This window comes from Myotis daubentonii, chromosome 9 (genome assembly GCF_963259705.1).
Source record: "Myotis daubentonii chromosome 9, mMyoDau2.1, whole genome shotgun sequence".
NCBI lineage: Eukaryota > Metazoa > Chordata > Mammalia > Chiroptera > Vespertilionidae > Myotis > Myotis daubentonii.
The window spans coordinates 51,915,061-51,927,866 of NC_081848.1; the positions used below are offsets into that span (position 1 = coordinate 51,915,061).

Consider the following 12,806-nt stretch of genomic DNA (forward strand, 5'->3'; position numbering starts at 1 on the left):
GAGTTAGGTACTGTTCCTACAAGCTCATTTAACACCCTATTCTTCCTCTAACACCAAAATACAATTTACTTATCTGTCTTCCCCACTAGACTACAAGCATGCAAACAGTGACCTTATCTTTTTTTGTTGTCTTTTATAAACCAAATATTTGCTATAAAGTGAGTGCTCAATAAAAATGCAGAAAATGATTGATTACTATGTAATCATTAAACAATGTTATTTAAAAATATTTACTAATATAGTTATTCACAATATATTTTTCCATGTGAAAATATAAAGAGCATGTACAGTACAATATGACCCTTTAATATTTTTCTTTTTAAGTTTCCTTTATTTCCCAATTTTGCTTATTTTTTTAAGTAAACCCTTATTTAACACTGTCACGCACGGTTCATTTAATCTTCACAACAACCTAGTGAGATAAGTATTACCATCTCCATTTTAAAGATGAGGAAACTAAGAAACAAGGTTTTAAGTAATTTGCCCAAGAAATGGAGAACTCTATTTGATAAGCATTTAGTACTTGTATAATTTCTTTTTAAGTTAAGAGACAAAAAGACATTTTAATGTCAAGTATCATTCCAATGGTCAGTAAAGGCACTTATTTTCAGGAAAAAAATTTAAAGCTATATACCCACAGCATCCTTTTATATTTCTAAAGACTATTTCTGTCTCTTCACATTCTATATATTTTTGTTTTACTAATCTATAAGAATCTTAAATTTTTAGCAACATATATTGCAAGTAACCTAGAAATAATTTTAAGTATTACTTAAAAGTCAGAAGTCTATGGAGAGCATTATGCTAAGTGAAATAAGCCAGTCAGAGAAAGATAAATACCACATGATCTCACTCATTTGTGGATTATAGAGAACAACATAGACTGATGAAAAGGGACAGATCCAAAGACTGAGAAACAGCGATCAGGCTATCAATCCCCAGAAGGAAAGTAGGGGAGGGCGGGGGTAAGGGGAAGAGATCAACCAAAGGACTTGTATACATACATGTATATAAGCCAAACCAATGGACATGGACAACAGGGGGATGGGAGCATGAGTGTGCGGGGCGGGAGGGGGGAGGTTGGGGGTTAACGGGGGGGATGAGGACACATTTGTAATACCTTAACTAATAATAATAAAAAAAAAAAAAAGTCATGCCGAGACCGGTTTGGCTCAGTGGATAGAGTGTCGGCTTGCGGACTGAAAGGTCCCAGGTTCGATTCCGGTCAAGGGCATGTGCCTGGGTTGCGGGCACATCCCCAGTGGGAGATGTGCAGGAGGCAGCTGATCGATGTTTCTCTCTCATCGATGTTTCTAACTCTCTATCTCTCTCCCTTCCTCTCTGTAAAAAATCAATAGAATATATTTTAAAAAAATAAAATAAATAAATAAAATAAAATAAAATAAAAAGTCAGAAGTCTAGAAAAACCATACTATATATACTTTACATAAAGGTTTTACCCTTAATTCCACAACAAATAAATGAAACTTAATAGCGACAAGGTAACTATGTCCAGAGGATTACAGAACTAAAATCCAAATCATCTCTAAGAAATTCTAGTGTTTTTTTTTATTCGACAGTCACCAAAATTCAACATCTAATTATATAAAGTTAAATTAAAATTGTCCCATGAATAAATACACTAAACTTAAAAGTCTAGGATCTATAATTAGAATAATGAATGCTCATGGTTTCAACTAAAAAACATTTTTTAAATGTGAAAAAATAGCAACTTTATTCAAGTTTATAGTTGTATGTCCCAGGCGTCCAACAATTTGACTTTAAACTTTTATATATTACTTACAGAGAAATGGACTGAGTTGGACTATCCACTATAGCAACTTTTTTCAAGTTTACAGTTGTATGTTCCAGGCGTCCAACAATTTGACTTTAAACTTTTAAATATTATTTACAGAGAAATGGACTGAGTTGGACCATTCACTGCTTTGTGACACCTACTGATATTTTTATGGACACTTTAAGGAATGTTTGGCAAAACTAAAACTGTACTTAGGGAGAGACTTAATAAGACTACTCATTTTCAGAGTTAATTCATAACTAAGCATGAAGAAGGCTAGTTATATTTAAGTATACAGGAGGTGCCTTAAAATTTTTAAATAAAAGTTCCCGTTCAGTTTCCAACATACCAATCTCTGAAAAGGTATACCACCACTCTGCCAAGCTAGGATTGAATTTAGATAATAAAGATAACCATTATGTCTGGGGCTAACATAAGGCTATAACCACGTATAGGAAACTTTAAAAATAGCCTCTATATTGCATATAAAATAAAATGTAAGAGCATTAGTTTAGATTAAAGACCTCCCATAATCTGGCCCACCTATTTATTCCTGTCTCCTTCTGGTCCTGATATAAAGTCTCTGCTCCAACTAGGTTATTTCCAAAGTACATATTTTGCATCTTTATTCCAAAAATCCCAGCTCTCAGAATGACCTCCCTACTCTACTCTTTCTAAATCTTTCCTGTTCATTCTTTACTACCTGTATCCTCTGGACTCATCCCTAAACCCTCTAGCCCACAATAACCACTCCTTCTTCTGAACTTCTCCAACCACTTAATATCAAGTCAACATTGGACAATTCTCATATACTATTCTGACTTTTCTGTATATAATCAATCACCTTTTCTTCTTAGGCATGGCATAACGGTGAAATGGTGGGGGCTGATATTCTCTTCTTGTGAGAAGAAAATATCAAAGAAATAGGATTCCAAAGTTCTGGACCTTGCTCTGAGACTATGTTTGAAGTTCTTGAACCTTTAACCCTTTGCATAACTGAGAACTAGGTATTCAATCTAAGATCTTTAATGACAAATACTGGTTTTGAGAATTAGTGGCTTAGAATATTACCTTACAGGCTAAGTACAAAAAATTTCTGAAATACTGGTTGATGTGATCTGAGGAATTAAGCCAAACACCACACTTGACCCAAGCCAGGGCTCCCAAGCTGGTAGTTAAAAGACTAGCAACAAATTATAGAGGAAAACAGTCAATGAGGAAATCTGGAAGAGTCTATCAAAAAAATAAATTATTAAAAGTTGAAAACAGTTTCGGAAAATTGCACATGGAGCTTATAAACACCTCTGTAGATTTCCATAATTAATCTTTATGGTATTAGAATACTTCACAATTCAGTTAAATATTTGAAGTCTAGGTAAATAGCACTATTTCAGCCTTTTCATTCCAATATATAGTATAACTCCACAAACTAGTCACACACAAAAGAGCATACTTACTGAGATCTCTACATTTAATAGTACTATATTCAAAAGAGATACAAAGATAGTCACATGCTTCTCTCAGTTCAGGAATAGATATGCCATCAGGACAACGAATTATTCCTGTTTTATAGTAATCCTAAAAAAAAAAAAAAAAAAAAAAGGCAAGAATGAATAAAACATTTGTAAAACATTTGGAGCATGAGGTAGCCAAAACTTATTATTAAGGCCCAATTGCTTCACTGACTCACCCAGTCATAAAATTATTTAATAGCAGGTAAGATAAAAATCTAAATCTCCCCATTTACATATCTCTCTACTATGCCATGCTAAATCATATGTATTTCCCCCCTATGAGTTATTTCTTTATGTCACTACCACATATTTTTAAGTTGTTTTTTAAGAACCTACATTTATTTATTTATTTATTTATTTATTTATTTATTTATTTATTCCTCACCTGAGGATATTTTTCCATTGATTTTTAGGAAGAGTAGAAGAGAGAGGGAAAGACAGAGAGAAACACTGATGTGAGAGAAACACATTGATTGGTTGCCTCCTGCACACACCCTGACCAGGGCCCGCACGGGGGAGGACCCTGCAACCAAGGTATATGCCCTTGACCAGAATCAAACCCAGAACCCTTTGGTCCGCAGACTGACTCTATCCACTGAGTCAAACCGGCTAGGGCATAAGTGTTTTTTAAAGTAAGAAAGTTGAATAACGTATTTTAAGTTACCTTAATTACCTAGAGCAAGCATGTCAAACTTGCGGCCAACAGGCCACATACCTCGTTTAAACCTGCTGGCAGCGAGTTTGACATGCTTGAAGAGAATTGAGCAAAATTTAAAGTTTTTAGTAAAGAACTTCAAAGTCATATCCAACTATTAAAACATGTAAAATAGAATGCACAATTAGATATTATTCTTCCACATACTATCCTTTGTATTTCCCATATTACTATAATCAATCAATAGTAATTATTTCAACTCTACTTAAAATGTTATTAGGGGCTGGCCCCAGCATTACAAATAAGTTACTTCATAGCTAAATTATGAAAATATTCCTTACTTGTCAACTCCTTGGGGGTCAAATGGAAGTAATGGCAGCTGAAAAAGCATTTCGTCCCCCATCCCCCCCACCAAATTAAGATCTGTCTCTAGGTTCTTGAGGTTCAGAGCCACAGTAACACAATTTCTAAAGCTGCTGCATCAATGGAAACAAGGTATTTTCTGGTATTCACAACTGTTTCTCCAAGTACTAACAATTCAATCAAGATCAATGCAGCTGACCCTGAATAACACCGGACTTACGAGTACCAACCCATTGTACATTTGAAAACTCATGTATAACTTTTGACTCCCCCAAAACTTAATTAACAATAGCCTACTATTGCCTGGAAGCCTTACCAATAACAAAGAGTCAATTAATGCATATTTTGTATGTTGTGTGTATTATATACTTTAGTCTTACAATAATGTAAGCTAAAGAAAATTATTAAAATTCTAAGGAGAAAATGCTTCTAGTTATTTATTGAAAAACATTTGCATATAAGTGGAACCAAACCTGTATTATTCGAGGGTCAACTATTACTTTTCCTGTCTTGTACCTCAAGATCCTCCCTCCTCTTTTTTCCCAAAACAATTTGAGGAAACAGTATTTTCAGACTGTGGCATAAACTGTCACACACTATAATCAAATTTTTATCACTGATTTGAAATTACAACTATTCCTCAAAAATAAAAGGTTAAAACTTCAAAATAAAAATAAAGGTTTAAAACAAAGATGCTAACAAATTCATTTTTTTAATAAAGATAACTTTTTTTATATATATATTTTATTGATTTTTTACAGAGAGGAAGGGAGAGAGATAGTTAGAAACATCGATGAGAAAGAAACATCGATCAGCCGCCTCCTGCACATCTCCTACTGGGGATGGGCCCGCAACCCAGGTACATGCCCTTGACCGAAATCGAACCTGGAACCTTTCAGTCCGCAGGCCGACGCTCTATCCACTGAGCCAAACCGGTTTCGGCAACAAATTCATTTTAGAGCAGTGATTCCCTAAGTGGGTGCTACCGCCCCCTGCTGGGTGCTGCAGCGTTCCAGGGGGGCGGTGATGGCCACAGGTGCATTTGGGGGCATATATCTTTCTGTTTAATTGCTATTAAAATTTTAAAAAAATTAATTTCCAGGGGGCGCTGAGTAATATTTTTTCTGGAAAGGGGGTGGTAGGCCAAATAAGTTTTGGAACCACTGTTTTAGAGAATAATTTTAAATGTTTATAAATGTCCATACTGCTTATGTGCAATAAAATATTAGAATTCAAGTAGCCACATTAATTCTTAGGTACCAAAAAATTGACTTATTTTATTTAAGAGAATTAAGGAGAGAGGAATATATGTTAACATTAAACCCTTTTGAAAGAAATGCCTATGCAGACCCAAGAGATGAATCATCCGCTATCCTATCTTCCCAAAGGTCATAAAATTCATTTAGTTAAATATTATTTTTATGTACTAAAATAAAGACAAATTAAATGTTATTTAAAAAACAATATCCTACATACCTCCATAAAGATATCCAAATCAAACTCTGATTTCAATTCAAGTACTTACCAAGAAGGGGTCATATGAATATGATTAAGTCAAAACACATAAGCAACAAAAATTTACCAGAATAGCTCGAAATACGGTGGAGCCAATTCCTTCTGCCACCTCATATTCTCCCTTCTCATTGGGACGTGTAAAATTATGTTCTCTGCCAGATCCGAACATCCTATAATAGGAAGTAATTAAAAAATATATCATTAGGACACTTTCTTCAAAAGGGAAAATTGATTTCATGCACAAAACTAAAAAGAAATTGTAATTTAAGTATTAAATTAGTTCAAGAATTTTTATCAGAAATTTATCTTGACAAACATATTTAACAAAGGACTATTTAAAGTATTTTATATATATATATATATATATATATATATATATATAGAGAGAGAGAGAGAGAGAGAGAGAGAGAGAGAGAGTTGATTTTTACAGAGAGAAAGGGAGAGGGATACAGAGTTCGAAACATCAATGAGAAAGAAACATCGATCAGCTGCCTCCTGCACACTCCCCACTGGGGATGTGCCCGCAACCAAGGTACATGCCCTTGACCAGAATTGAACCTGGGACCCTTGAGTCCGCAGGCCGACGCTCTATCCGCTGAGCCAAACTGGTTAGGGCTTAAAGTATTTTCTTTATGATGGGAGGAAACAGTAGTGTACAGGGGTGGGTAAAAGTAGGTTAACATTTTTGAATACGTGAAACAGAGTTTATTCTTGTATTATTATTTATTTATTTATTTATTTTTAAACATATTTTATTGATTTATTTCTACAGAGAGGAAGGGAAAGGGATAGAGAGTTAGAAACATCGATGAGAGAGAAACATCGATCAGCTGCCTCCTACACACCCCCCACTGGGGATGTGCCCGCAACCAAGGCACATGCCCCTGACCGGAATCGAACCCGGGACCTTTCAGTCTGCAGGCCGACGCTCTATCCACCGAGCCAAACCGGTTAGGGCAGAAAGTAAAGCCTCCTCCAAAAACATCTAGTCCACAGATTTCCAGATTTGAGCATTTCATGGATAACAAAATTTCAGAACAAATTTGGGGGGCTGCCAAAGTTTTGCCTATGTTTTGTTTTCATAAATAAGGGCATTATGTACCATCTGCTATCACTATCCTATACAATAAAAGACAAAAAGGGTAATTGACCGTACCTTCGCTACGCTTCCCATTGGCTAATCAGGGTGATATGCAAATTAACTGCCAAGAAAGATGGCAGTTAACCACCAACAAAGATGGCGGTTAATTTGCATATGTAGGCACCAAGCAACGGAGCAAAGTCGGCTGGCCCCCGAGCAGAAGCAGTGAGCGAAGGCTGGCGTTGCGAGCGAAGAGCAATGAGGGAAGCCCGCTGCGCTGGCCTCTGCCATGCCCCTGGGGCCTGCATGTGGCGAGCACCCAGGGGCTTAGCTCCTCGCTGCTCACCGCGCGCCGTCCTCCACCATGCCCCTGGGGCCCGTGTGCGGCAAGCAAGGAGTTAAGCCCCTCACCGGCGAAGAGCGAAAACTGATGCCAGCAGCCAGGGGAAGGGGCCCCCGAGGGGCCCAGACTGCTAGAGGGCACAGGCTGGGCTGAGGGACCCACCCAGGTGCACAAATTTTTGTGCACCAGGCCTCTAGTCTTTTCATAAAAGACAGGACATTCTAACAAGAAAAAAATAGGAGGATATAATCTCTGAATAAATGATAGCCTTTAAATGGTACTTAAATACATGAAAAAAACGGAGACCCTCTGAACCTGGTACCACCATTACTAAAGTAGATATGGCTGATCTAAGTACTCTACTCAACACTTTCCCAATGTAAATGGTTTCCCCTTTTGTTATAACACATAAACCTATAAAGAACAAAGCTTTTTTATTTGAATTTCCAAAAGAATGCAACTGCTTTTTAATAGTTCCCATGAATATTAATTTTCATCCCCAAAGATATGCTTTGTTCAATTCATATGAAAAGAAACTTCACTGATGTAAAAAGGACAGTCTTTCAGAAATCAAATGTCATGCAACTTTCTCTAATACGTGAACTTTTTTAAAAGGAGAAAATTATACTTTTCAGGTCAATAATGGACACACACAGAAATATCTTTTTTTTTTTTTTTAAAGAAAACAGCTTAATAACTGAGGCAAAATATCAAATATCTACTTTTCAACTGTTTCTTTAAAATGCAGGTAAAAAATAAAGTATTAATAGTGTCAAGTCATCCTCCTAATAGCATCAAATAATTTCCCCCATACTACTAAAAAATATATAAAAGCCCTAGCTGGTCTGGCTCACTGGACAGAGCATCAGACTGCAGACAAAAGGGTCCTGGGTTCGATTCCAGGGACACATGCCCAGGTTGCGGGCTCAATCCCCAATAAGGGGCGTGCAGGAGGCAGCTGACCAATCTTTCTCTACTAGCAGAGCAAAGCAAATGTTAAAAGTAAATATAATGTAATACCCTTTGTAATACTTTAAGCAATAAAAAAAAAAAAAAAGTAAATATATATCTACTCAAAATGTGTAGTGTCATATGCTGGCATTTATTCTATATTGAGACACTGACAAATCACACACACATACACACACACAAAAGTATGCACATATCCCAAATATTCATATGCAACCTAAAAAAAATTTTTTTTAACCTTGTGTAAACTTCTACTTCATATATATGCCCCTTCATTTTATATTTTGTAAACAGGTTTTATTTGCCCAGCCAGGTGTCTCAGTGGCTGAGCATCAACCTATGAACCAGGAGGTCACAGTTCGATTCCCAGCACATGCCCAGGTTGTGGGCTCAATCCCCAGTGGGGAGCGTGCAGGAGGCAGTCGATCAATGATTCTCTCTCATCATTGATATTTCTACCTCTCTCCCTCTCCCTTCCTCTCTGAAATCAATTTTAAAAAAAGGGGAGGGGGGAACATTCCTTTTTTTAAGTGTCCATATCAAACTGACAAATGCTGACTTTTCAGCTAACCAAACTGTTGGGTTTTTTTCTCTTTCAACAAGACTGACAGCCGGTTTGACTCAGTGGATAGAGAGTTGGCCTACAGAATGAAGGGTCCTGGGTTCAATTCTAGTCAAGGGCACGTATCTCGGTTGCAGGCTCAAACCCCAGCCCTGGTCAGGGTGCCTGTGGGAGGCAGCCAACCAATGTGTCTTTCTCACATCAATGTTTCTCTCTGTCTCTCTCCCCCTCCCTTCTACCCTCTCTAAAAAAGTCAATGGAAAGGGGAAAAAAAATTCAATGGAAAAATATCCTCAGGTGAGGATTAACAAAAAACAAAACAAAACAAAACTGGCTCTACCACTTTCTAGCTCTATTAACCTGAGCAAGGTATTTAACCTTCAAAAGCTCAGTTCTTACATCTGTAAAATAGGAACACTACATCCCAACAGAGAGTTACTGTAAACTTAAACGGAAAAAACAAATGTGAAAGTGCTTTAAAATTCATTAACACAAACAACTACAATAATACAAACCTGCCCAACATTGTATTTGGCTGTGCAGTAAAAATGGATGGGTCTACAACAAATCTAGTATTATCCACAATCAGTGTCACTCGTTCTGATGTTCTTATATTCCGTGCGCCTTCTTTTGCATTTTCATAAACAAACACCATCTCCCCAGATGTCTTACAGCTACCATCTGAACTTGACTGACTACTATTTCTGCTGCTGTTCCCAGCACTGCTACTGCCACCATTTGGAGATGTTTTTTGAGGACGAGGACTGCCTGGACGAGAGGAACTGTGATCTTTTTCTCGTTCTGAAATAAAGATGTTAAACAAAGTCACGCAAATTTTCTTTTAAAAAATTCAAGATCCATATATCTTTTAAAATTATTGATTTAGAAAAGTTGTTTTAAATCACAGCATTTCTGCTTTTTTATCTGAAATAACATTTCCACAGAATACCAAAATACTAATTTATTTCCCAGGATTAAAAACATCAAAATACTTTTTAAAATAATTAATTTTTGTAGAATTTTTAAAAGATGTAGACCTTACTAATGTTGACCTAGACTAAGGTCAAAATTAAGATAAATTTTATGTTACTACTCTACTTAACAATATATATAAAAACCCAAGGAGCAGAATCACAAGTCAAATAAGGAAGCATTGAAAGTTAGTAAAAGATTAGTAAGAATACCAATTTTAAACTCTCCCAAATACTAAAAGTATTCATACTTTTGGAATCTCGCTGTGTTAATAAAGGCATTTCAAAACCAGTTATTTATCTCACAATAGGAAGGTCTGAGAGAAGAAAAAAATTTCAATAAGGATAGCAAGAAGTATTTATTTTTTCAAATGACTTTTAATGTCTACCAAATTAAGTGGCTTTAATAGCTGATGATATATTGCTTTCTTTTCATTTTCACTTTTGTTGAATAAAGCACTGCTACAAATTTTATAGAACCAAATAATTACTATTTATAATTTTAATAGGTAGGTTCCAATATTCTGAAGAGGAAAAATTAAAACTGAGATTTTATAATTAAGTTTCCTTTACAGGCTAGATCACAGTTTAAAGGTGATCTAAAAATGTACCTCCATCCCCTCAGTTTCATCAGCTTTTGCCAAATTCCTCTATGACTCAGGCTACTTAGAACACTCTGTACAGCTTTACTGATTATATAATTAGATGTGCAGTATCTCCAGAGATACTCTGACACCTCCATTCTATTACATGTTTCCACAATGCTGGTAGCATCCCAAAAGCAGAATTTGTTAAAGTTAATAAAATAATTGTATCATTCTATTATCTTCCCATATGCTGAACTTTGCATATAACAAACTAAATCTCTTACTTTTTTCTTTTTTTAACTTATCAGTACTAGTTTGACTTTAAGGACCTACTTAGATATTGACAACTTCTGCACATACTTTGACCCTAATAGAAATGATTTTACTTTATAACAATCAGAAACTACCTCATATAGTAAGTCAAGGTATTAAATTTGTCCCTTCCCAGGGGAAAATGAAAATCAGCAAGTTCACATTGCTTACATACCTCTGCTTCAGACTAGTGTTTTACAGTCACACATATTTACCTGGGGTAATAGCATTCATTTATAAGCAGGGGTGGGGAACGCCCAGCCCAAGGGCTATATCATTTGGTCTGGCAATGCCAAAGTAACTGCAGGCGGGACTCAAAGTTCAATAAATCTATGGGCTTTTTTCATAGCAACATAATTTTTAGGTTGATAATTTTGTATGGCCTACGAATGATCTTATAAATAACCAAATGGCCCCTGACAGACAAAAGGTTCCCCACCCCTGATTTATAGCAATGGATAGAAGAGAAAGACCTGAGCTAGCTGCCAAGAAAGCAAAACATTTCACTTTCTCTTTCATCTTCTATTTTTATTATTAAATGTACTGTCAAAAATCAAAATAAATTACTCTAATGGGTATTCTACCTTTCAATTCCTTTTATCCATGATAATTAGCCAAGAATCCCTATCAATAATGACTATTACTGATAATTTTATTGACATTTATAGTAAATTTGTTATTACAGTAATATACAAACTACTTTAAAATAAATCACTGCTATATATCTCATAAGATAAAAACCAACTTGAAAAAAATTGAAATCTAGATATCACAATTACAAAGGCTTTTCAAGTTATTTCTTTTATAAGTCTGTCCCAGATTCTTTAAAAAATTCTTTTTTGTTTCATTTAATAAGGTTTTTTTCACAGCAAGAACCAAACTAAACTAAAATAAAAGCAACTAAATAAAAGTAACAAGTTAATTTTACTTTGAAGTATTAGACACAATTCATTATCCTTACTACTTTAAAAAGGTAAATGCATGCTTACAAATTGTTAGGAAGGTTTAGTTCATCTACATACCAACATGGTGCTGTCGTGTTGGAGAAGTAACATTTCTAATACAAGGAGTGAGCTGAGACTCTGTTCTTTCATGAGAAGAATCTCGTGATCTGTCACTTGACCGTCGTCTATCTCTTGATCTCTCATGTCCCCCACTAGCACCATGTAGACTCATTTTGGTGTGGTCGACAACTCCTTTAGCAACACGTGAGGGAGTACTGATAAGTTACAAAATAAAATTAACCATAAAAGTAGAACATGAGATACAAACACTTTAAAAAAATAAATTAACATAAAACTTTTAGTATCTTAAAGGGCAAGAATCAAATGCTACTTTACAACCCTTAAAATAAGCCTAATTTATCTTGAACTTCTAAGTTTTATAAAATCTGGAGCATTCTATCTTTAAAGATCACATAATCCAACTGATTTTTTAGGATAAGAAAACTAAAGCCCAGAAAGGTTAATTTATTTTTTAGTAAGTAGTAGTAGTAGTAGTAGTAGCAGCAGTAGCAGCAGCAGCAACCACCCAAATCACCTAAATATTGCTCTAATGTTCTTTTCATTTTATTTTTTTAATTTTAATTATGTTTTTCTATATTTTTACTAGAGGCCCAGTGCACAAATTTGTGCATGGGTGGAATCAGGCCAGCCCGCCCTGATGGGGGCCCATCAGGCAGAGGGAGGGGCAGCGGGCCATTGGCCAGCCAGCCCCGCCCCCAATGGGGGTGTTGGGGGCAGAATCTGGGCCAGGCCGGCCAGGGGTGGGCCAATTGAGTGTCAAACTATGAACCAGGAGGTCATGGTTCGATTCCAGTGAGGGCACATGTCCAGGTTGCGGGCTTGATCCCCAGTAGGGGTGTGCAGGAGGCAGCCAGTCAATGATTCTCTCATCATTGATATTTCTATCTCTCCCTCTCCTTTCCTCTCTGAAAATCAATAAAAATATCTTTTTTAAAAAATTGCCATGAAAGACTAATTATGTCCTATTCTATTTAATTAAATAATTTTAGATCAGTAAAGTACTCTAAGGGTAAAAACAATTAATGTGTGCAATATAAAATGAGGATGAGCACGTTCAGAGGAGATATTTCTGCTTCATGTTGCATTTAAAAGACTTTGAGATATATGAATT

The 12,806-nt window shown here is 35.8% G+C and overlaps 1 protein-coding gene across 4 annotated transcripts in view; it reads right to left on the reverse strand.

Annotated features, from left to right (window-relative positions):
- Positions 1-12,806, reverse strand: part of BTBD10 (BTB domain containing 10) — a 57,536-nt gene that overhangs the window by 11,710 nt on the left and 33,020 nt on the right. For 3 of the 4 annotated variants that reach the window (XM_059708968.1, XM_059708967.1, XM_059708965.1), the window contains 4 exons: positions 11,693-11,889; positions 9,316-9,601; positions 5,913-6,015; positions 3,256-3,376 (listed from right to left, as the gene is read on the reverse strand). In XM_059708968.1, coding sequence (XP_059564951.1) covers positions 3,256-3,376; positions 5,913-6,015; positions 9,316-9,601; positions 11,693-11,846 — 664 coding nt within the window. In that variant the 5' untranslated portion in view covers positions 11,847-11,889. The remainder of the gene's footprint in view (positions 1-3,255; positions 3,377-5,912; positions 6,016-9,315; positions 9,602-11,692; positions 11,890-12,806) is intronic. The other variant, XM_059708966.1, reaches the window with a different exon arrangement.